Source organism: Passer montanus, unplaced genomic scaffold (assembly GCF_014805655.1).
Source record: "Passer montanus isolate IOZ18808 unplaced genomic scaffold, ASM1480565v1 scaffold19, whole genome shotgun sequence".
Taxonomy (NCBI): domain Eukaryota; kingdom Metazoa; phylum Chordata; class Aves; order Passeriformes; family Passeridae; genus Passer; species Passer montanus.
The window spans coordinates 10014519-10039103 of NW_024366480.1; the positions used below are offsets into that span (position 1 = coordinate 10014519).

At 43.1% G+C, this 24585-nt stretch overlaps 1 protein-coding gene across 1 annotated transcript; it reads left to right on the forward strand.

Annotated features, from left to right (window-relative positions):
* The first annotated feature begins 230 nt into the window (after positions 1-230).
* Positions 231-24254, forward strand: APCDD1 (APC down-regulated 1). The gene is made up of 5 exons (XM_039706300.1): positions 231-353; positions 9702-9885; positions 11493-12024; positions 20853-21174; positions 23182-24254. Exons 1-5 carry the CDS (start codon positions 296-298, stop codon positions 23628-23630), a joined length of 1545 nt encoding a protein of 514 aa, XP_039562234.1. The 5' UTR covers positions 231-295; the 3' UTR covers positions 23631-24254.
* The last annotated feature ends 331 nt before the right edge of the window (positions 24255-24585 follow it).

The following is a 24585-nucleotide window of genomic DNA, read 5'->3' on the forward strand; positions in this document are numbered from 1 at the left end:
GTGCCGCCCCCGCGGACCCGCCCGGCAGGTCCCGAGCGCCCCTTCCCGCGCCGCGGGAGCGCAGCCCAGCGGCGGGGCCGCCCCCTCCCCGCCCCGGGAGGAGTCCCCACCTCCCGACCACTCCTCCTCCTCCTGCTGCAAGGGGAAATATGAAGCGGAGCCGCCGCCGCGCTGCGCGGAGACGAGCGGGGACGCGGCGGCGGTGGCGGTGCGGGCACCCTCGGGCACCGAGCGGCGGCGGGAGCGGCGGCGGCCGGAGCGCAGGAGCGGGCGAGGAGCGCGGCGAGCCGGGGAGATGTCCGCCCCGTACGGCAGCCTCGTGCGGTACCTGTTCCCAGCCCTGCTGCTGCACGGTGAGTGCGGAGCCGGCGCGGCTGCCGGCGGCTCTCCGTGCCCCCAAAAGCGGCCGGGGTGCGGGGGAACCCGAGCGGGGCAGAGGGGCGCGGGTGGGTGCGCTCCGCCGTGGTGGCCGCGGGCGCTGGGTGCCGCCTCGTGGGGCGGAGGATGGGGAGCGGGCAGACCCCGCTGGCTCTGCCGGACCCCCGCGTTAGCGGCACCCCTGAGCGACACGCGTGGTGCGAGCGGCAGCCGCCGGCGTGGGTAAAACCACGCCGAAAGCGCCCCGCTCCCGAGCGTGCGTCGGCGGGTTGTGCTGCAGCCCGGGACTCCTTGGATGGAGCAGTTGGTCCGGGCTCCTCGCACAAAGTTTCTGTCCTCACCGTCGGCAAGAGCTGGCGCTGCCGAACTCCGGCGCGTTTGGCCGAGACACCCTGCGGGGCCCGCGTTCTTCCTCTTATCGGGAATAGTTTTTTTGGCGTGGAGATGTTACCTGGGAAGCCTTCCGTAGCAAAGTGTGCCAGCACCGGATCTTGTGCGCAACTAAAATTGTTTTGCTGCAGAGCACAGAATTTCTCGGTGTTCTTACACACAGTCCTGCTTTGACAGCCTCTCGGTTTAACCCTGGACTGACATCTCTCTGAAACTGCACAGTAGGCAAAAATTTAGTGAGAAAAGTCAGCGTATTTAAACTTGAAAGTTCAGCTTGTGAATTCATTTTAAGGCCTTTAAACAGATATCCCATCTTTCCAGAAAGCCAGTGTTCTTCAAGAGAAACTTCTGAAAAGGATGCAGTTTAATGAGCTGCTTAGGTATGTCTAACATTTGGCAGCCAGATTTGAAAAATCTGGGTATGATATCCTTCTGAAAGTGTGACTCAAGGTACCCAGTTACAGCATCATTTTGGAGAGTGTTCCCAGTTCTGAAGTCCTTTGTAGCATCCAGTGTCCGTCAGTTAAATTTCTTAGGACCCCAAGCTTAGTCTTAAAAAGAGGAATTTTTTTAACTGTTAAAACGCAAGTGACCTACATGGATTCAGTGGGAGATCTGTGAGCTGGGGTTAAGGATTTCAAAGCTATTCCTGGGGTTGATTTTGTGAAACAGGGATTGTCTCTCTCTGTGTTTGTACAAGTGCTAAGCACACACTATGGTATTTAATAAATAATAAAGAGCATGGGCTTTTGATGGTATATTTTGTTTAGAGAAAGAAAGAGTAGGAGGCTCTGATCCCCAGGAGGGGGTTTATACTGTTCTCACAGCTCAGCTATGAGATCCGGAGAGCGTAGAAACATGTTTAGCTGAGCCAGACCTGACAGGACGCCGGAGGTGTTCTTTAAACTCTGTGATCTGAGATGTAAAAGTTGAAATGGGAGACTTGAAGTTAGAGGGTAAAGAGAGGAGGTGTAATTGCAGGGTTGGACTCCCTGGCTCATCTGCTTGGAATTACAGAGCAGAGCTGAATGCTGGCTGGAGCAGGAAACAAATCGGGGCCAGTGATCAGATCAAAACAGCAGCTGCCAAAAGAGGATGATGAAGGAAAGTCATCCATTTCTTCCATCTGCAGTTATATTTCATCAGATAATGTAAACCAAAGTTCTTGTAGAAAGATACAACTCACTGCCTTGTATATAAAGACAAGTACCTTGGTAAAGTAGCAGTTCGCATTTTGGATCAGAGTTTCAAGAGTTTGGAAACTACTGCCCTCTTACAAACTTGAAAATTTTATCAGTGGCACTGAAAAGTAGCCCATGGAAAAGTGTTTACCCTGTTGGCTTTAACTTGGTCTAGAGCTTTTCTGTCCATGCCATAAAGTCAGTAGAAGCATCCTTCAACCCACGGCTATCCCAAATTGCTAATGCGTAAGAATAACCAGCAATCCCAGGGGATTGCAGTGTTAAGCCTCTTTGCAGCATGCAGTGTTTTCTTTCTGGATTTCTATTGCATATGGCAATTTGAGGGTTAAAAGTGAGTGAGTGTGGGTGGTTGGTTGAGGCTTTTTAGGGCTTGAAGCTTTGTGACACAAGTTAAAATGTCCTGTAAGGCTAGAGCTTCTGCTTTCAGTACATTAAGAAACTCCTGCTTTAACGTCACTGAGTAGAAATTTGGAAAAACTAGTCTTCATTAATCAAAATAAAATCTGTACCTGTACAGTGTCACCAAAAAAAAAAAAAAACAACCAAAAAAACAGGTTTGCAGCTGGAAGTTGTCCATTATCACTGTTTTCTTTCCTTAGACAAAAAGCCACAGAAGTTTCAGATGTCAAACACTAAGATCATTCAACTCCAAAAAACCTGAATAATAAGAGCTACGTTCAAGTGGATTCAAAACAAATTTGGCTAATTTATTTTGTAACATAACCTTTTTTATATATAAATACAGATGCTAAAAAAAATCGTGTATTTCTGATTATGCTACTGTTAGAGTAATGAGTTAGAAACTTTAAAACAATTAGTCGATAACATCATGGAAATGGTACTAATAAAGATGATGAAAACAAGACTGATAGGCTTTTCAGAGCAAAACTGGTTTTGCTTTTAAAAGTTCTCTGGCAATGTTGTTTAAATTAGTTATATAGTAGTGTTTTATTTCAAAACTTTTTCAGGAAAATAATAAGTAAATGCATCAGGAGATATAAATACCCATAGCCATAGAATGAACATATATTGTGCTCTGTGCTAGAGACATATGTGATCTGTTTCCTCAGTTAAATAATGCATTTCAAAATCTAGAAGACAATAAAAAGATGAGAAGACACACTGCTTAGTGTAAGAGCTGGAGAATTTGCAGAGAGAGTTAGAAGATAGATGGACTAAATTTTATTCACAATTTTGTCAGCGTAAATTCCATTTCACTCATTTTTGTAGCTTGACTGGGCTAACAGTCGTAAGATGTTGATGTCATCAACAGAGAGGGCAACTTTTTTGTGCTCTGTAGGGTGTCTGTAGAAAGAAGGCTGACACACATTGGGGCCCAAAAGTTGCCTCAACCACACTAGAGGCAAATACCTTCAGCTATTCAAGGCAAGGGTAGCATTTCATTAGTGAGGTGATTATTTAGGGCTGATAGAGGGCAGGATTATATGCAGTGAGTTTGTTTAGTGCTGTCTTCACCCAGACACAAGTCCCAGGGGAGCTGGGGGCAGTTCTGCATCAATGAACCCCAGGGCCAAGGTGTGAGTACAGGATGGAGCAGATGCTCTGACAGAGGGCAGATGTTTCTTGGAAAGAGGGCAAGACCAAACTACCATTGACACTGAACTGCACTGACATCCCAGCACTGCACCCATTCCTGTCAGGGGCAGAGTTCCCACTGCCCTGAAGGAAGATGGACTTTAACTCTTCAGGGTTTCATAAAGAAACCCTCACTCTAGGCAGTGCCCTTTCACCTTGCGCAGGCAGCAGCAGCCATCCCAATTAAGAACTTCAGCTAAGCAGAAGTTGTGGGCTGTGTAACTGCTTGGCTCTTGGTTCTCTGACCTTCCAAGAGAGGGCATTGAATAAGAACCAAGCTGTAGGGTAACAGGGTTCCTCTGTGCTGAGCCTGTCAGCTTTGAGGGGGTTATTTTTTAGCTGTCCCATGTAAACCTACTTTGGATCTCTCCTCAGAATCTTCTGTGCTCTGAGTTTGCCTCTCTTCGAAAGCTGCACTTGGAAACTCTGTGTGCACAAGAGAGGCAACAGATACATGTGAAAGGAAGTCATTGTCCTGTCTGCTTCCCTGGCCATAAAACCCGGCTTTCCTTTCCCAACCCTTTTGTTTGTAGTAGCTAATTTGGGCCCCAGTCTTGCGAGGACTCTTTGAAGTTTCAAGTGCAGGGAAAACACTGGTAAACACAGCTCGTGGCTTGGTAACAGGACATTATATTCTCCATGGCAATTATGTAAGCTTGCACTGGAGCTAAAAGCCTGTCGTAGGCATTATCTGACACTATCCCACATCAAGAAAGAGCATGATCCAAATGTCTATTTATTTAATTGTGCAGGGCAACTGCCCAGATAAGGAGAGCTATAAAGTTAATCCAGCCAATTATTCTTTATCTGTTGTAAGGTTTTTCCAGTTGCAGACAAGTTCTAACTTGAAAAGAGATTGCTGCAGGAGTAAAGCATGAATGTTAAAATGTTTCTGTCAGAGATGAAGCCATTGCTTATTTTGAATTTATGCTATCACTCGAGATTGTTTTACTTCATAATAAAATGTTCTTCTGTGTTTACATCACTAGATGTTTTTTAAAAAAAAAAGTTAAGTGGTTCCTGCTGAGCAATCCCAGTCTAAATCCAGGTTTGAATCCTACTCTGAGGTAACATCTCTTCAACTATCTAGCAAAGGATGAACCTGCTGAACACCTGGTAGCTTTGAGATTGGTTTAAAGTGCTACACTTGGACATGTTTGAAGCTGTGGTTTAGATTCTGAGGTAGAGACATTCATTAAACTGATAAAATCTAAGCAGTTCGAGACTATTTGCCTTATACTTTAGCAGTCTGGCGTAGCTGTGAACAGAATTTGGCCTGGGTGTTCAGGCACAAATTAAATTAAAACTTTTTGTGTTCAAGCAAACTCTAGGTATTATCTGTTGCAATTGCACAGTATTTGCATGCTATTTTTCAGAAAATCAAAACATTCATTCTAGCAGCTTGCAGTTTTTTGCAAAAATGTTGGCAGAGAGCTTTGTCATAACCATTTTTGAAACACCTTTGGGTAATGGGCTGCCAACAGATTGCCCTTTTGAGATTTGTATTTTACTCGCAGCTATGTGCAAAAATCTTTGAAGAACTTGAAAGTAACCTATCTTCCCTTAACAATTATTTTTATCTTGGATGGTTGTTCCCACATCAGATACAGGTTTATAGGTGAGCATGAGAGCCTGAAGCCCTCTGTCTGGTGTGGTGCATTCTCCTATTCACGTCTTACTGGCATGGCAGTGGTACAGACCTCCACTTTCCCACTCAGATGGATGTTGGATCCTGTCCCTGTAAAGAGTGATCTGAGATCACAGGCCCTCAAAAATGTGTGTGATCTCTGAGGGTCTGGGCAGGGATCCCCAGTGAGCTGTAGCACCTCTTATGCTATATTCAGTTAGTTTCATGCTAAAGCTGTGTCACTGCTAGGGCTTGATTTTGAAAGGGAAGCTGGATATCAGCTCATCATAACATGCTTTTGTTTTGCCACCTGGTATTTCAGGTGGATTCTGGAATTTTTCTTTTCCTTTTGAACTTGCTCCTTTGTGAAAACAAATGCTGTGGAGTGGGGGATACAATCATACCAATCTCTGGTTGTGGTGCAGCTAAAGTGAGAGCCAACCAGAGGCTTCACAAAATTATTGTTATTAGTCTTATTTTTGTTTGTTTGTTTGAATTCTGTTACACTTGTGAGTAGTAACATAGTGGGTGGATTTGGGGTTTATATTTTTTGACAAGTGGGTAATATTCCTTCATAACACAAAAAAAATCAAACAGTCAATCAGAGAGAGGTCTGAAATATTCTCATTTGAGTCTGAGATACTCAGTCATGGAGACACTGAAACCTACCATCTGTCAATGCTGTAGAGAATAGCAGACTTGGATCTCTCTGAATGAAAGTAATGGCTCCAACTATGTTGCAACTGCATCTACTATCCAAAGTGGGCTTCTAAAGAGTCATTACATTCTTTTCCCAGTTTTGTGAATGCATGTTTTAACCTTGAGCCTTTCCAGCAATGTCTCATTTAACATGGCCAAATGGATCTTTTAAAACAAGTGAATCATCCCTGCAATTCCTCAGTTTTGCAGAACATCTCGTGCACTGCCAAGGGTGGAGCAGGGGGGCACTGCACTGCCTCTGAGCACCTGCTGTGAAGAAAAACACAGAAGATGGTGTTTGATTTACTCTTCTGTGTGGGAAGCATATCACTGGTCTCAGTGTTTGACCTGCAGATGGTACAAGGGGAGGTTACATCTCCTTTGTGTGGCAGCTGTATCTACAGCCATATGTCAGTAACTACACAAGTGTTAAAATTACTTCTTTGTAAGGAAGAAGTTTGCACTAAATTAAGTATTTCCTTGCTCCAGCATGGCAAACATAGGTAGAGGTCCCATTGCTGTCTCTTAATTTTATTCTGTATTTCATATTCTGGTCCTTAGCATTATTGAGAGCAGCGCCAAGGACAAAGACTTGGAGGTGTTGCTTGATGAGCTCAATATGTGTGCTCAGAGCCCAGAAAGCCAAACATCCCAGGCTGCATACAAAGCAGAGTGGGCAGCAGGGCAAAGCAGGGGATTCTGTCCCTCTGCTCTGCTCTGGGGAGATCCCACTTCAAGTACTGTGTCCCATTCTGGTGTCCCCAGCATAAGAAGCACATGGACATGCTGGAGCAAGTCCAAAGGAGGCCACAAAGATACTCACAGGGCTGGAACACCTTTCCTGTGACAACAGGCTGGTAGAGCTGGGGTTCATCCTGCAGAAGAGAAGGCTCTGAGGAAACATTCGAGCATCTTCCAGTACCTAAAGAGATCCTACAAAAGAGCTGGAGGAGGACTTTTTACAAAGGCATGTAGTGGTAGGACAAGGGGAACAGCTTTAAACTGAAAGAAGGCAAGTTTAGATTAGATCCAAATCTAATCCTTTCTTTCTTTAGGAGGAAAGTCTTCACTGTGAGGGTGATGAGGCAGTGAAACAAGTTGCCTAGGAAAGCTGTGGATGCCTCATCCCTGGAAGTGTTCAAGGCCAGGCTGGATGGGGCTCTGACCAATCTGGTCCTGAGGAAGGTGTCCCTGCCCATGGTCAGGGGGAAGTGGAGCTGGATAATTTTTAATGTCTCTTCCAACCCATACTATTCAATGTGTGTGTTTTTTACATCTCTCCCTGTGTCTCTGCAGCATTCATTATGTTCTCATGCCTCTCTTGATTACCTGAATTTGTTCTTACCTTCATTTTTCACAGTTGGATGGATAGAGTCCCAAACAAATATCCTCTTTCCTCTAGGCCTGTCGATGCAAATCTCCCTTCTATTCCCTAGCTGCAGCTTATCATTTGCAAGTTGCAGATAGAACTACACTCATGTGACATGGAGAGCTGAGACACAACTGCTTCTGAGCTGTATCAAAGAAGACACTGTATAATACTGCATAAAGTTTGACTCCTTTTCAAAAACTTCTTCTTTTCATTATTTCCTTCAGGAAATAATTGTAAATGTCTGATGTGGTTACTGCATTTTTTTCTTTGATATGTGCACATACAAGATGGTGTCCTCCCAAAGAAGGATTTTTGCTTGAAGAAATTAAATCCCCAAGTATGTCTAAATGAATAAATCATTTCTAAATGCATCTGCATTCATGAGTCATATGACATGAACTAGGCAAAAATGCAAATGCATAAAAGCAAGAGTTACAATAAATATGCATTGAAAATAGCCAGTTGAACAATTTCAAGACCTTCTTCTGATGGCGAATTTCAGATGTTTAACAACTTCAAAAGGAAATGAGAATTTTCAAAGTCTTTTTTCAGTGTGAGATAATTTGTCTGCAGGAGACACCATGTGGAAAGATAGCACTGGTGGCTACAACCTCTGCCATGTACCTTGCATGAAGCACAGACCCAACCTAGTCAGTCCTGCCTCTCCAAGGATGTAGTCAGCTCTAGCAGAGCATCACCCTGTCATGGCTATACCATTTCTGGCTGCAGAATGGGAGTTGTTTGCTGCTAGCATGAGTGACTCTGCTCAGCAATGTAGAAATACCTGAGAACTCTCTGACTTCCAGAAAGGGAGAAATACTGAACCCCTGAAAATCAGGCTTCTGTAAGGGCGTCTCAGGCAGTGTGCTCAAATATCAAAGTATCCCTAGTATTTATTACCCTATAGAAAGCAAGGCCATAAATTCTCATTCACACTGAAGAATTGTTTGTAACGTGCAAGACAACAAAGCTATCAGATTTTCCAGAAAATATTTTGTGAGGTTGTATTCATTAATCTCTTTAAATCCTGGTGTTGTTCAATGGTGAGCATGGTTTAGGTTAAGGTATTTATTGTATTCTTTCTGATCATTTTTTACCCTGTCTCCTGGACAAGTCTTTGCTTCTGTTTAGTTGAGGAATGGCTGGTTTGAAATGGTTGACGTGTATTTATAATTTTGGCAATGCCATTTTCCCAGGTGTTACCCAAGTTTCTTCCAGAAGATCTAAGATGTAGCCAGTATAATGAATCACCTTTTTTTTTTCCTTTTTTTTTTCTTCTTTTTTTTTTCCTTCTCTTTAGTAGGAAATGGGAAAGGCTTAAGAAAGTGTTTACCTAACACTAGGCATGTGCCCAAATGTCAGATGGGGCCTGGGGCATAAAGCACAGGATCCTGGACTGGGTGGCTCTCACTGGTGATCCCCAACAGTCTCACTTCTTATCCAGGTCAGCTGAGAAGGCAGCAGAAAATATGGGGATGAATACACTGAGGCATCCCTTTCCTGAGATGGCTGCCCCAACTTCCCAGGCACTTAAACAGCCCCTTCACCCCAGCCCATATCCATTTTGTAGGCCTCTGGTGCTCAAATTCCTTCTGGCAATGTAATACAGTTTCCAACACGTTATGTAAGGTTCATGTTTGTCACCTTTTAACCCCTAGATGTGGGGTTTTCTTTTGATCTGTGTTTTCCAACATATCTAAGGCTATGTAGTTTTAAAAGAGTAAAGGCACATTCCTTTTGAAGCTATGTATTCATTTGGTTCAATTAATATTGTGTAGAGAGCATGCTGGTAGATTTTGTATGCATACATTACTAGAAACCAAAATTACTGTGTGCTGGAGATAAAGTTAGCTTTTGAAATTCCTTTTCGCCTTTAAAATAAAAATAGAAGGATCTGCCTTTAATTGACCACCTCAGTCATCACAGAGGCTTCCTGTGTGCAGAGGCTTTGCTTTTAATATCTGTTTTTCCTTGACTTTAAAGAGTAGTCTTTATTTGCAAGTTTATTATAGAAGCGTTCAAATTAGAGGTGGGCTGAAACCGCAAAGTTTGTGTCCGGATCTGGACACAACTCTCTGAAAGTTTGAAAGTCTAGGTTTGTGATTGTCCTGACCAGAGATTACAGAGGTGTCTGTAAAGTTCAGTTTCAGAGCCACATCTCCTGGGTGTGGAAACACAGCACTTCAGTTCGAGCTCTTTTCCCCAGTTTATTTCATAAATGTATTTAGTGGATTATGAGTGGTGTGACAGAAAGGAAGAGCTTCCTTTTTTTTTGTTTGTTTGTTTTCATATGAGAAAATAAATGTAAACAGTATTTGCCCAGACACATAACAATATGAACAAGTGTTATTCAACACAAGATGGCCACAATGTCCTTTATCACATTGAAGCCCTACTGAGCAGGGTCTCATGATGAAATTTACACTTTCTGTCACAGGGCTGGGAGAAGGTTCTGCTCTTCTGCACCCGGACAGCAGGACCCACCCTCGGTCCTTGGAGAAGAGTGCCTGGAGGGCTTTCAAGGAGTCACAGTGCCATCATATGCTGAAACACCTTCACAATGGAGCCCGGATCACCGTACAGATGCCTCCCAATATTGAGGGCCACTGGGTCTCTACTGGGTAAGATAAAACAAGATGCTTGTGATGGGGAAGAGAAGATGGTAAAAAAGCAGAGAAGAAAGGATGAATATTCCCACTTTCAACAGCAGAAATTTTATTTTTTTAATATGGTGATGCTCTAAATTCCAGATGCTCTCTATATGTTTATGCATAAAAGGAGAAGGAGCAGCATTATGTACATTAAAATAGCGTGCCATAAAGCTGTCTTGATGAATCAATTTACTGTCTAGATTTAAAACAGCATGCTGTGAAATATCTTTAAATCTCTTTGGAAGGAAGGAGCCTACCAAGCTGCCAAAATGGATGCTCATTCAAACATAGCATTGTACTATATTTGTCTCCATGCATTAGATCCGTTGAATGGGTCCTTGTTTTCAGAGCATGGGTGTAGCACAGGTTTTATTAGCAAAAGAAATTAAGAAGCTGTATTTCACTAGTTCTGCTACTCTTTATACCTGATGACTTGTGTTTCAGAGAGCTGTTTTGCTTTCTGTGTCTCAGCAGGCAATATTCACATGCTCATTGGAAGTGACTTGTAGTAGGAGAGACTGGGTTTTTTTAATAGAAAGGAGTGTATTTCAGGATGAGAGGAAATGGTCTCAAGTTACACCTGGGGAGGTTTAGATTAGATATTAAGAAAAATTTCTTCACTGTAAGCATGGTCAGGCAGTGGAATAGGTTGCCTGGGGAAGTGGTGGAGTTAACATCTCTGGAAGTGTTCAAAAGACGTGTGGATGTGGCACTTGGGATGTAGCCTGGTGCTGGACACTGTGGTGCTGGTTAATGGCTGGAATCAGTGGTCTTAGAGGGCTTTTCCAACTTTAACAATTCTACAGTTCTGTTTATATTAAGCAGTGTAGAGGTGACAAGGGGAACAAGTTTGAAGACACAGAAGGGCTTCCTACAGGAAGTGGAATTTAACTCATTTACACTTCCAGAGGAAAAAAAAGGGGGGGGGTGGCGGTCATTGGGAAGAAAGAGAAAGAACTGACAGAACCTGAATATTGCATAGTCCAAATTCCAGCCAAGTAGAAATTTTGCATTAACAATCAGAAGTTTGCATTAACTGCCCCCCCTGTTGAATTTTTGAGTGGAAGAGCTCAGGATATGATCCTGCATATCCATAGCAGACCAGAGATGATGGAGTTACACAGAGAAGCTTCTAGAGCAGGTTATAAGCCAGTTCTTTTTGCCATTCCCTGGACATATGACATTTCACTTTCTGATGTTATCAGTCATTCTGCTAAATCTACCGTGCAAAAGAGAGCAATAGATGTTTAATAAGCTGCTACTATTTTCAACAAAGAATTGAGTCACATGGTGGTCCCTAGACAAAAGGCAAAAGCAAAACACGATTCAAAGTATTTAAGCCTACAAGATAAAGCCTTTAGATATGATCACCATGAAGCAGTGTATTAATAGCAGCAGAGGGAATTGTTGGATAATTGGCAGGCCACAGATGCCTAGTTCCTATTTACTCTTATTCCAGCTGGAGGGATTTAAGCACCCAGGTGTCGCTATGGACCCACGTGGGTCATGTTGCCCGTAGTATACAGGATGTGCCACCTTGCTAAAATTTTGTTTCCACACTTTCCTTCCTCCCACAGCTGTGAAGTCAGAGCGGGCCCAGAGTTCATCACAAGATCTTACAGGTTCTACCACAACAACACCTTCAAGGCCTATCAGTTCTACTACGGTGGCAATCGCTGCACGAACCCCATCTACACCTTAGTCATACGTGGCAAAATCCGCCTCCGGCAGGCGTCCTGGATCATCCGCGGCGGCACCGAGGCCGACTATCAGCTCCGCAACGTACAGATCATATGCCACAACGAAGCAGTAGCCAAAAAACTGAGTGAGTTGGTGAACCAAACGTGTCCTGGATTTGTCCCAGAAGACAGTCCCTGGGAGCAGGATGTGAGCTATGATTTGCTGAGAGAAGAGAACGGCTGTGAATGCACCAAAGCTCTGAATTTTGCCATGCACGAGCTCCAGCTGATCCGTGTGGAGAAGCAGTACCTGCACCACAATTTGGACCACCTTGTGGAGGAGCTGTTCCTCGGGGACATTCACACTGATGCTACTCAGAGGAGGTACTATCGGCCCTCTAGTTACCAACCTCCTCTTCAAAATGCCAAGGTACGTGTGTGGGGGTTTGCATGTGTCCTCTTTTTATGATACTGCTGACAAAGCCCAAGTCACTCAGTTCTTCTAAGTGCACTGATGTAACCTAAAATCTACATGTGCTTCTAATACAGGGGGTTGTAACAGAAGAAAGGAGAACTTACTTTGTGAGAGCAGTAACTTTGCTGCAGTTTATGTGACTGAAAAAATGCAAAAAAAAAAGTAATCTCATGAACTCAATAAAGGCCCCTCTGAAGATGGAATCAGAGACTTGTAGGCAGAAGTGGGAGTGGTTGGCTGGGACCATGGCTCTAGGCTAGCAGCTGAGAGGAAGGTTTCATATAGAACTGAGATAGCAGAAGAGGGACAGGCATCAGTGGATACTTCTATAGCTGTGGGGGGGAACCAGGGGAAGAGGAAATAAAATATGAATATGGAATTTGGGTGATCCATAACCTGAAGAGGAGACAAGGAAATTGGAAGGTAAACACATGGAAGGGGCAGCATGAAGGGACAAAAACTGATGGACTGCACAGGTCATGGATCCAGACGTAGGCACACACATTAATGAAATGAAAAACATGTGAATTTTGAATGGGGCTCTAATTCCATTTGATAATTCAGATTTCAAAGGGGCCTCAAAGTGCCCTCAGCTTCATCAGGAATTGATCAACCCATAGTAAGCTAAATAAAACTCAAACAGGAAGCACAGACACTGATGGCCTGTAGCAGGAAGGCTGTTATAGATCTTTCCTGGTGACATTTCAAAGGCAGGCAGCAATTGGAACCACATTGCCAGGAACTGCTGCCATCAGTGTGCTCCAGCTGGGCATTGCCACAGCATCACTTCCAGCTAATGGGTTATCACCATTTTTAATCATCTCATCACAAATGGCTCAAAAATCAGTTACAACTTATCAGCAATAGCAGGAAACACATGATCTGCCTTTAATTGCTCTGTAGCCTGGCCTAGGGATCACTTTAATCCACAGTCGACTGTTTTGCTTTATGAAAAACTTCATGAAAACTGCTGTAATCTCTGTCATTCTTATGCTGTCTTCAAGTTACCAAGGGCAAATTTGAGTTTTCTTTTTAAACTTACCTTCCCAAAATAGAGAGTTTCAGCAGCAGAAGACGTACCACAGCACATCCTCTGCAAAATTTTGGTTTTCTTTAATTAACCACATCATCTTTCCCTTCACTGATTTGTGTGTGAGGGTTCTTTGCTACATCTCTTCCTTGCAGGTATCTGTAGATAGAAATTATTAAACACCAGCTATATTGTATCTGTTCTAGAAAACATTGTAGATCTTTTTCCAACTGCTTGAAACAGAGACAAAATCTTGATTTAAATCACTGTAGCTGAGTATTTTTTCTGGTCTAATTGAGGTGTCTTATTCTGGGCTGATATATAAGACAGTAAATGCCTACACTTCCACCTTGTAGTAATTTCATTACAGTCAGAGCAGTCAGATGTACTTTCAGACAGCTTTAGAAAATTAAGATTGTTTTCCAGGCAGGCCTGCTGTTATTTTAGGTAATGATTTTCCTGCCTGTGTGTTCTGCTACGGTAACATCCCTTTTTCTCTCTAAAATATAGTGGCTCAAAAATACAGTGTTCAAATTTTAGGGATCAAATTCTGCATAAGAGAGGTGTGTTTCTTGAGACAGGTTAGCTAAGAGAAGCTGGGCCTGCTGCTACCTGGCTTTCAGCATGATATAAATAGCAATACCATAAAAAATGAACCTTTGCTTCAGCTGCCATGAAAGATTCCAGGATGTGGGTTTGTTGGTTTGCACCTAAGCATGAAGATCCCTATACCAACAGGTTCTCAACAGGCACTCTGACCTACTGTTTGCCAAATGCAGGAAGAACGGTAACAGAAGTGCTTTTTTTTTCCTTTTTTTCTTGAAGTCCAAGCAAACATACCGTTGAAAGGTTATAACCCTTCCTTTTTGAACTCTTTTCCTTTTTTAATTGTTGCTCCACTGGGACCCAGCTGAAAATGAGTTTAAATGCTAAACTGAGTTTAAAACTACAAGTCACAGACTCCTCTGGAAACTGGACACCATGAATAAATAGAAACGTTAAATCAACTTGTTTTTTTAAGGTTTCTACAGTCATACCAAGAGGTTGGGGAGGCCAGGAAATTGCTTCTGAAGTGAATCAGGTGTATTGTGTGGAATCTTTCATTTAAGGCTTTTTTCATTTCCTTTTTATTTATTTATATTTTAGACTCATAAAGGCCTGCCTAAAATAAGTTAAGAGGATTCACATTTTGAGTTAAATTTATAGTTAAACCTCTATATAGAAGAAAGTTCCACCCAGCCCAAGAGTTTACACAGCCTGTAAGTTGGATGTGGTAGCCACATTCATTACTTATGTGGTTGAAATGAATGGTAATTAAAAACAAATGATTGCTGGATATGTTAGGAATGCCAAAGCCACACGATCAGGACTTTAAACAAATAGAATTGGACCTTTTCCAAATTCCTGCAGCGATTTCACCACGGGATGGTAAATCAAAAGGGCTGTCCAGAAACCAGACAGCTTTATGCTGAGCTACAAATCTGAATAAATTCACAGATTACCATATCTCAAGTGTTCATATAGAATCAGGGAGCTTATAAAAACATATAATATGTCATCTCTTAAGGCTTTTCGAATTCTCTTAGATAAGAACATACCTTAAACAAATTCCTCTGGTGAAATATATGGAAGTTCTTGAGTGCAGATGATGAATCGGTCACTATATAGATTTATCTTGGCTGTTTTCTAACCTGGCTCAAGATACTAGTTGGGACTGGCTGATGAATGGAGATGAACATCTTTGATGTCTCCTGACATTGAGAGTTTATCGAGTGATTCAGGCTATCACACATGGAGCTTCTTCAGCCAGCATGAGAGACCACGTGGCTGGGAAGGGCAGGATGGGGGAACTGCTTGGCCATCATCACATATATTACACAAAATGTTCCCAACTGGAACAACACCAAGGAGGCTGCCTGGTTAGTTGTAATATCACAAAAGTATATGGGGACTTGTAGCATGAAGGAAGACTTGAATGCAGTATTCGTTCTCTGTGCAGGACAGAAAATGTCTTCACAAATGTCCACTCTGAACTACAGAAAATGTGTATAATAGCAGTACTGGGAGACTTATTTCACAAGTAATTGCCTCAGCAATATTGCTTTGTAAACAAAGAACTCCTTGTGCTATTTTGTCATGTGACAGAGTAACTGGAAATATCAGAGCAGGACCGTGATGACCGGTCATTCTGGTTAGATCATTACTTAGGAATAAGCCTGACATGGTCTGGAACATCACAAGAAACCTAAAAAGCACCAGGATAACCTTCACTCTTTGTCATGCTCAATCAGTTGCTGGACACACTCTTTCAGTAAGATATTTTCTCTTTTAAATGTGACTCAAATGAATCAGTTCTCTATTACAACTTTATTTACCTCTGGGACCTGACTTCCAGCAGCACCTGGAATTTGCAGGTGAAACAGATTCAATGTATGGAGAGACTGGTGCTTGGGCTTTTCTTTAGCCAAGAAAGAGCAAAGTGTGCAGGGTTTTCTGTGCTTTCCAAAAAATTGAGTCTTCATCTCTTTGAAACACAGTGACTTCATCTCTAGGGGGATGCTATGTACTTGTGAAGCTCCCAGGGAAATGCAATCCTAAGTTAATAAATAGATGTTAAACATCTGAAGCGCCTCAGAGAAATATGCAAAAGCCAAATAAAAAGCATAATTTTGGCAGACAAAACTCCTTTGTTGCCCGAGTAGTGCCACTAGACTTCTGGATTAAGGCAACACTTGAAGGGTGCCTTTTGTCCGTTATTACTGGAAAAGGGCTCTTGGTTAGGAAAATTATGAGGGGAAGCAAGGTAGGAATATTCAGAAGAATGCTCAAGTGGGTTAATTCCAGGTTTGTGGACAATAACAGTGCGTGGTGCCCTGCAGAGATGAGGAAGCAAGCAGCTTTTAGCTGAGGTTGGCCCTTGCCGTGCTCGGCAGCGCTGTCAGCTGTGGCCCTGTGCCTTTGAAGGTGCCACATCTGCACTTACCACTGTCTGCTCTGCAGCTGCAGGAAAAGCCTGCCACAACTCAAATGCAGCACCAGGGATCAAAATTTACTATTTAGCCTAGCCCACGCCTTCAGGTCAACTCAGCATATGTATCTAAACTACTGACTGTAAACTACTACACCTTCCTTACAGTTGGCATCTAACACAGTGGCTTCATCTTTTGTAAAAGGACAGGGAAGATTCAGTGGTAATATTTTATGGTTTAGAGGGTGCTTTTTAAGGGCATAATAAATACGTAAGCAGCTTTATTTGGGAATACTTCATTGTTGAAAATGGACATTAAAGCTGTCCCTTCGGGTTTTCCAGGAATTTTTTTTGTTAATACTTCATAAAACATTCATGTCACCATAATTTAGTATCATTTTAATGGGACAGATGACATGCAAGCACATTCATCTGAGAAGTCTGGTTTTCTTTTTGTTCTTGTCTTTTGCCCACGCTAAAGTCATTTATACCAGAAAAGAGCAACCAGAAGAGTTTTTCATTTCATACTGTTTTTGTTTATTTCAGTTTTATGCAGGGTTGTGCAACAGAATCAACATCATAGATCAGACAGTTGTGTAATGGTAGTGCCTTGAGATTCCTTCACTATCTTTCCCTTCATAAGAGCAGTTAATAAAAACCATTCCTCAATATCTTAGAATATATGGTACGCATTTGCAGATAAATCTGAGCATATCTCCACCCTCCTTCCTGCTTGCAGCACCTCTGTTCCCCACCAAAAGAAATATCCATCTGACAACTCTGCAAAGGAGTTACCGCTCTCTCCAGCATCTTACTTGCCTCAAGATTTTTAATTAAAGTTCTAAATCTTCGTTTTTCTTCATTCCATTTGGCAGGCTGAGTTATAACTGTGTCAGCCGTACTTGTCAACTCCCCAGAGCCAGGCTAATGCACATTAGTCAACTCAGCTTCATATGAGGTCATGCAAAGCCTGCAAATTATCACTTTTGTACTGGAGAGAATTTGTGGTCGTTTTTTAAAGTGTTGTCTTGATCTGCAGTTATCTACAGTGGTGGAGGAGAGAGCCTGATACTATCCTGAGCAATTCATAAATGTGTCCTTCCTGTGGACTTGGCTCCTTGGCAAAGTGAAGCAAAGCCATCCAACTTTTTTTGTTGAGCTGGAAGCTTTTCCTTGAATTGATGTTCTCCCAAGAATTTCCATTTATACTCATCCTGGGAGCACTAGTTACTAACACTAACCCCTGGTACTGTGTTTCCTTGGGTGGTGAGGTTTAAAACATCCTGACCAGGCATGACTCATTCCAGTCCCACCTAGTCCTGCCCGTGACACGTGGTATTCGAGTGTGGCTTTTGTCTCCCCTCTTCTTCTGCACTTCCCCTCACAGTAATACATGCATTCACATGGCAGGGGGTTCTTACCTGAGCTTTTTGTGGCTGTTGGCCCCTACAGCATCCTGGGATTCTGGTGAGATCTGTACTGCACACACAGTTCAAGCCTGAGCCTGTGCTTGAGGAAATCCAATGCCTTGTCCCTCATCTCATGTCTCCCTGCAACAAGGATATGCTGGGTACAACATGACAGAGCCAGTCATGGCTATGTGGCATAGTCAGTGTCAGATAATTAGTCTTATACAGCCATAGAATGCCACAGAACTTAAGAGAAAATTAAATTGTGCTGGGAGGGTTTCTGTTTCTGACTATCTATAGCAATTGAGAAAAAGATGAAGGAACTTCATCTTTGTTTGCTTTTTTTAATTGGAATCCCCCTTGCTTGGCTTCCAGAGCTCTCTGGCCTTATTACCACTTCAGCTGAGACAGCAGGACAGAGTGATAAGAAAAAATGGTGATGAGAATTTTTAGATCCTAAGCTATTTTCTCCCCAGCTACAGGAACTGAGTTTTCAGCCAGAGATTCCGGCTTGTTTTGGCACACATGGCTTTGTGGATTAATTCAGAAATTTAAAGAAACACCTGGAAGTATGAGGAATGTTGTCACTATGGCTTTGGCACTGCAGAGCTGCAAGGAATCACCCATCATGGGAAGGAATCTTCCAGCTATTTTAGGGCCCAGTCCTTCTAGCAAGGCCCCACTATTAAAAATACTTCACTGTGCACCTAAGATAATCAAAACACAGAACCAATGTTCATCCTGTCCTGTTTTATTGCTTTTTAGTTTATGTCATGCCCCAATGAGCTTTTTATTAGAGAGAGTTCTTAATCCTGTTTGGACTCAAACGTCCTCTGTCTCTGTTCCCTATTTTGTTTGAATGCCTGTTTTTAGAAAATAATCTTCCCCTGAAACACATGGAAAGGGAGTGATTTGCAAAGCCTCAGATAGTGTAATTAAGAGCCAAGAGCAGCTGACCTAAAAAAGCAAGAGCGAAATATACAGTCAATTGTTAAACATAAATTACTCCATAATTAAGTCAAATTGCCTCATAACAGAACTAGCTTTTTCCTTTGCCCATTACTTGGGCAAAAAATCATACTGAGGGAGTTTATACGTGGCATATTCTTCCACTAAGAAGTTTATAACTTTGTGAAAGATAGTATCACAGCAAAAAAGGTTTATGTGGGCTTAGATTCAAATGCTGGCCTCAAGAAAGCAATGGATTCAGAGTACATCCAGTGAGGGGCTGGAGCCAGCTGGTGTCTCACAGCTGTGAAAGGGATGTTTCTGCTTCCTCCCTCACCACCCCAAACTCTCCCTGCTGCACTCGCAGTTCGATGAAAAAAGTTTCTGGTTACCTCAGCCCCTTCATTTGGGAACTCCATCAGTGACTAGAAGACCATCAGGATGGACATTCCTGAGGAGCCCAGCTGGCCAGACCCTCACAGGTGCAAAGCCTTCAGAATTAGAAGGGCTGCACAGAGCTACAGTAGTTCAGGACCACAACACTCTAAGAGCCAGGTGATCTGCAGAGAAGTAATAGAGAGTTAACAGGGACCTTCCTCGAGTTTGCCAGAGGAGTCACCGCTGCTCACAGTGGCCAGTGGTGACCAAAAAAGAAAACAGGCTGAGTTGTTGTTTGGTTCTCTTCAGATTTTGAACAAGGGCAACAGAAATCACTGGTTCCCAGGTTAAATTGCCTTGGCTCACAAACTGTTTTTGGAGGATGGACTCCTGGGAGGAAAACCAAAACCACTATACTGCTCTGCCAGGGTCTCCTCTGGGAGATGATAGAAGCTTTCAAATTCACTTCAGGAGAGAAGGGACTGTAGCAGAAATTCTCTCCTACTATTGATGGATTCAACTTATATAAGCTATTTTTAGTTTTATAACACTTTTTCTTGCTTTCTGGCTTCACTTTATGTGAGTGGGGCAATCACAGCCATAAAGTTACTGTCATCAGTGCCCTTATGTGTCAGGGAACAGTGCAGCCAGTCTGCCTCATGGCAGGACAGAAATGTGTGGTTAAAAGGCACTGGCATCTTCATCTCCAGAAAAAAAAAAACAAAAGACATTATTTCTATTACAATTGAAAGATATTTTTTGTAGGTATATCTGCACTAATTTCACCAGCTGCAGTTAAATTACTCAATTAAATGTTCTTTGTATTTCACTAAGGTACTAACCTACTTGCAGAATTTAGCTGAAAAAAACATATCTTAAAATTTGGTAGCAAGCTCCACAGCGGGAAAGGACTACATCCACTTTAAGAGTATGTCAGCACATGTGGTCTCCAGAAAACCATGTGTTTAGGGGTGGAAAGACTCTCAGGAGGTCACCAAGTCCAACCTCCTTCCTCCTCAGAGCAGGGCTGTTGGCCAGCAGTGGTTCAGATCAACCAACACAGATCCTGTGCTTTCATCTCTCAAGGACTCTCCTCGATCCTTCTGGAGAGAGGGAGATGCACTGGCAGGTTACTCACATCCACCACATTCAAGCTGTGAGGTATTTTCCTGAGGTGCATCAAGTTAAGAGCTAAAGCTCAACATGCAGCCACCTGGGAGATTTACAGAAATAGTTTTTCTACGTACACCTTTCCAGCCCTCTTTTCTGAGGCCTCTCTGAGCACCCTCTGTAACATAAATGCTCATATTCACTGCTCTTACTTTAAAGTCCACAAGAGCTGCTATGAAGTCATTTCTCCACTCATTGCCTTCAGCTCCAGTTCACTTTAGGGGTGACATTCACACAATCTTCATTAGTGCCCTGAATTCCTCCAATAAAATGACTGTAGGTAGCTTCAGAGGATCAACTTACAACACCCACAATATATTTCTTTTACACATATTAAACAGGGTTTATATTTGCTCCATCCCGGACCAGATAGTCATCCAAAGTCTTTTCACCAATAGGAAATCAATGAAATGGCTGCAGTTCTATGTCCCTAGGATGTAGAATAATAGTCTATGCAAAGTAGCTATAAATGGTGTTGCTCTGGAGGTGGAAGCCTCAACCTGAAATTTCTCCACTCCTGCCACAGACTTGGAGCCTGCAGACCCCTCCTGAGACACCCCAGATACTCTTCTGGGGCCGGGGTAAATTGCCATCTGCCATCTTCTTGTATGATTTGAAGGATAAAGTCAGCCTTTTCTGGATCCTGAACTAAAATGTTAATTTCAGATAAATGCAGACAAGGGAATTAATTTCTTACGTGCTCCTCTGCTGTGCAGTCTTACAAATACAAAACCAAATAGTACCAGTAACAAGATGAGAAATGACAATGCGTTCCTTAAAATGTGAAGCTGGTGTCACTTCAGCATGAAGTGGCTGGCCTGATGCATTGCCCTGTATCCCAGGTGCTGCCTGCTGAGGGTTTCTCCCTGCTTTGTTTCAGAACCACGACCACATGTGCATCGCCTGCAGGATCATCTACCGCTCGGATGAGCACCACCCGCCCATCCTGGCCCCCAAGGCGGACCTGACCATCGGGCTGCACGGAGAGTGGGTGAGCCAGCGCTGTGAGGTGCGGCCGGAGGTGCTCTTCCTGACCCGGCACTTCATCTTCCACGACAACAACAACACCTGGGAGGGCCACTACTACCACTACTCCGACCCCATCTGCAAGCACCCCACCTTCACCATCTATGCCAAGGGACGCTACAGCCGGGGAGTCCACTCGTCCAAAGTCATGGGTGGCACGGAGTTTGTGTTCAAAGGTAGAGTTGCTTAATACAGTGGGGAGGGATGTAGTTATGGACCAGTGCAGTTTGCTCATAATGATTTGGTTGCTGATGATTTCATTCTGGGATTTTCAGGAGTTCCTAATTTCTTGGGAAGTTTGCAGGCATTGTGTGAATGCCCAGCCAAACTATACAGCTGCGTGGCATTTCACACCGCTGAAGCAATACTCATTTGAGGCAGAGGTCTTTAAATTCTTATACTTTTCTTAAGTATAAGAAAATAAGTCTCCACATTACTTAGTGACCATGAAGTCCAGTGGCCATGAAGAGAAGTGGTTAGATCTGTGTCCTAGGGCTCCTTCAGTAGAGAGAAAAAAGCATCGTCAGAAGGCATTTCAGATCTGAAGTGGTATAAATAATTTTCTGTGGAAGACAGATGCAGCAGCATGCAACTTTTCATGTGCTCCCAAGGGGCCTTCAAGCAAATAAGGGTGTCCCTAAAGACAGTTCTGATTAAAGATGCCAGAGCGAAGACAAAATGTATCCAGCCCAAACCATGGGGTACTTTGGAAAGCAGCTCTCCGTGGTGACGCCACCCATAGCTGAGAAGCTTTCTCGTGCAAACAGCCCCATGGAACCCTGCTTAAAAAGAGCCCAGGGGCCTGAGCCACTCACACAAGCAAACATCTCCAAAACACGACATCCCACCACGACACCAGCCCCAGCGGAGCCTCTGGTAACCTCAAACCCTCTGTAGGCTCTTCTCCTTATTTCAGTTACCACATTAGAAGAGTAAAGCATCTTGCATGGGTCTAATTTAGAAAAGTGTCAACTAGAAGAAATAATTTATTTATCTGAGATTTTTTTGTAGGAGATGGGAGATACCCTTGCCTGTCAGAACTTTGGCTCTTTAGAGCCACATGTGCAGCATGTCCCAGCTCAGCTACTGGCATGAAATCCAGTTTGCATTTCTGGTTTATGTTGTGCCAACGTACCTTACAGATCAAGGTCACTAGTTTGGCTTAAACTGGTAAAACTTTCAGGTTCAATTTCTATAAATTACTTTTTACTCCAGCTAGAGTAAATAATGTGAATTGTAGAGCCATTGAGTCAAATGGCTGTTTATAAAAGCTCAGAAAAAGCTCACAACAAATCTTACTATAAAATGATCTGCAAGAGAATTTGAGATTTTGGTATGTTGGGAGGCATGGTTATTTGCTTCTGTTTTGGTCAGCACCAATCCATTCAGATCCCCTTTTCTTGATACACAATGTCAAACACACACCAGGAAAAATCTCTATTCAGCTTCTGCAGGCTCATTCATTTTGGTTTTTCTCAACTTTTTTAACTTGGCTGGAAAATGAAACTTTATATGCCGTAAACTCCTTTGAAATACAAGCAGGTTAGAACTACAGAAGCTGCAGCAGTTCTACATTTGATACTGCAAGCTGCAGCCAATGTTGAGAGATGAGAAAAAACATCTTTCTGTAGGTCATCTATATTTTATAATTCATGCAAAAAAGGGCAGGTAATATAGGATGATAGTGCAACTGTGCTGTTTTACAGATTTCCTAGTGGGAACTAATTATTTTATTAGGTTTACAGGGTAGCTAGCAAATGTTAGGAAATGATGAAAAATATGTGATAAATCTTCACTTACGAATTAATACAGACAGTAATAAAACATGAGTAAAGTTTTATTGTTTCCTCTTTTCCTTATCTCCTAGTATAACCAACCAGGCTTTATCTGTAACGGATTGTCTGGAATTTATGAAAAGCTCTGCTTAATCTCTGGCTGAGATACGTGGCTATCAGGTTTTCTTCAACTGAGTTGGAGGGGGGGTTTTCTTTGCAAAAAGCAAGTTTTGCACAGACAAAGACATAAAATGATGCTCCTAGATTTGCTGGCCACACCTGTAATGTGAAAAACTAGTCTAAGAAGGAACAAGGGGAGACAATTTTGATTTCACAGGTGTGCCCCAATTTGCATGTTGGCTTTGCTTTTGTTCCTCTGCTAACAGCTCCCCTCTTCCTCTCTCACAGTGAATCACATGAAGGTCACTCCCATGGATATATCCACAGCCTCGCTGCTCAATGTCTTCAACGGGAACGAGTGTGGAGCACAGGGATCCTGGCAGGTTGGGGTTCAGCAGGACGTCACCCACACGAACGGCTGCATCGCGCTCGGCATCCGCCTACCTCACACCGAGTACGAGATCTTCAAGATGGAGCAGGATGCCTGGGGCAGGTACCTGCTCTACAATGGCCAGAGACCAAGCGACGGCTCCAGCCCCGACCGACCCGAGAAAAGAGCCACTTCCTACCAGATGCCTTTAATTCAGTGCGCCTCATCAGTGCCCAGGTCTGAGGAGTCACCCGAGGAGAATAAAATCAGGCTGTATAGCAGCAGGGCACCGGAAAAATATCCCAGCACCCGAGCTCTTGCTTTGTTGTTTATTTGTACTGTGTCATATTGGGACATTCTCAGCTAGAAGCAAGGAAAACTTATTTTTCATGACTACAAAGCCAGGATTCCACCAGACTGGGGGTTGTTTTTCTTCAGACAGAGAAGGACATTTATTTTCTTGATGCACTTGAATGCCTGAGAACTGTTGTTCTTTTCCTTACTTCCCTCTTCCTCCTCGAATCCCGAACGGCACTCGTTTGATGTTTGTGCTTTGAACTTCATCCAGTCTGATCCCTGGCCTGACACGACTGCACAAAAGTAATTGCACTTTAGGACTGCAGACTTCTGGGGGGAGGGAGGGGGTCTCCTTTTTTTTTTTTATAACTGCTGGGATGAACTCTATGATCCTGCTTCAGTCACCTCTGCCATCTTACTGTTGTGGTACTCTTATCCCCAAAGCCTGATTTCTCATCAGAATTTAGCTCTGGGGAAGGGCTCGGTGTTGTGCCAGTACTGTGATAGCAGCTTCCCCCTCTGACTTCACAGCTCTGATGTAGATATGTATATAAGGAGGAAACCCACAAAGATTTATCTTGCCATTATCTCACAGCTCATAATACAGAAAGAATCAGCAAATCAAGAGCCCTCTGTTCAAAAAGTGCTAAATGGTTGATACCCCTAATTAAAAAAAATACTCCAAGTAATTTAAGCTATTTTTACAATCATTAAGTTGTAAAAATAACCAGTGGTTTAGTATTTTCTCATTCAATTAACTTAGCTGTGCAATTGCTTCGAGGCCTCCCTTTGTATGTAGAGAGTAGTTACAACGAAGCCCCCTCAAAGCCAGCCAGCAGCAGCAATTTTCTGTTGGATGCACAGAGTGCAGGTAAGCTGCCAATACAAGGCTGCAGGAAAGACTTCTCTTTCCATATTCCTGAGGCCTTACACACTCCACATGCAGTACTTGGGTCAGCTGGGTGGGCAGAGTAAAGCAAATGGGATCTAATGTGTTCTGCAGCCCTATTTAGCAGCATTTTATT

Coding starts and splice junctions, on each gene's coding strand:
- APCDD1 (XM_039706300.1), top strand. CDS start 296: ATGTCCGCCCCGTACGGCAGCCTCGTGCGGTACCTGTTCCCAGCCCTG. Junction 354..9,701: donor CCCAGCCCTGCTGCTGCACG/GTGAGTGCGGAG, acceptor TTTCTGTCACAG/GGCTGGGAGAAGGTTCTGCT. Junction 9,886..11,492: donor GGCCACTGGGTCTCTACTGG/GTAAGATAAAAC, acceptor TTCCTCCCACAG/CTGTGAAGTCAGAGCGGGCC.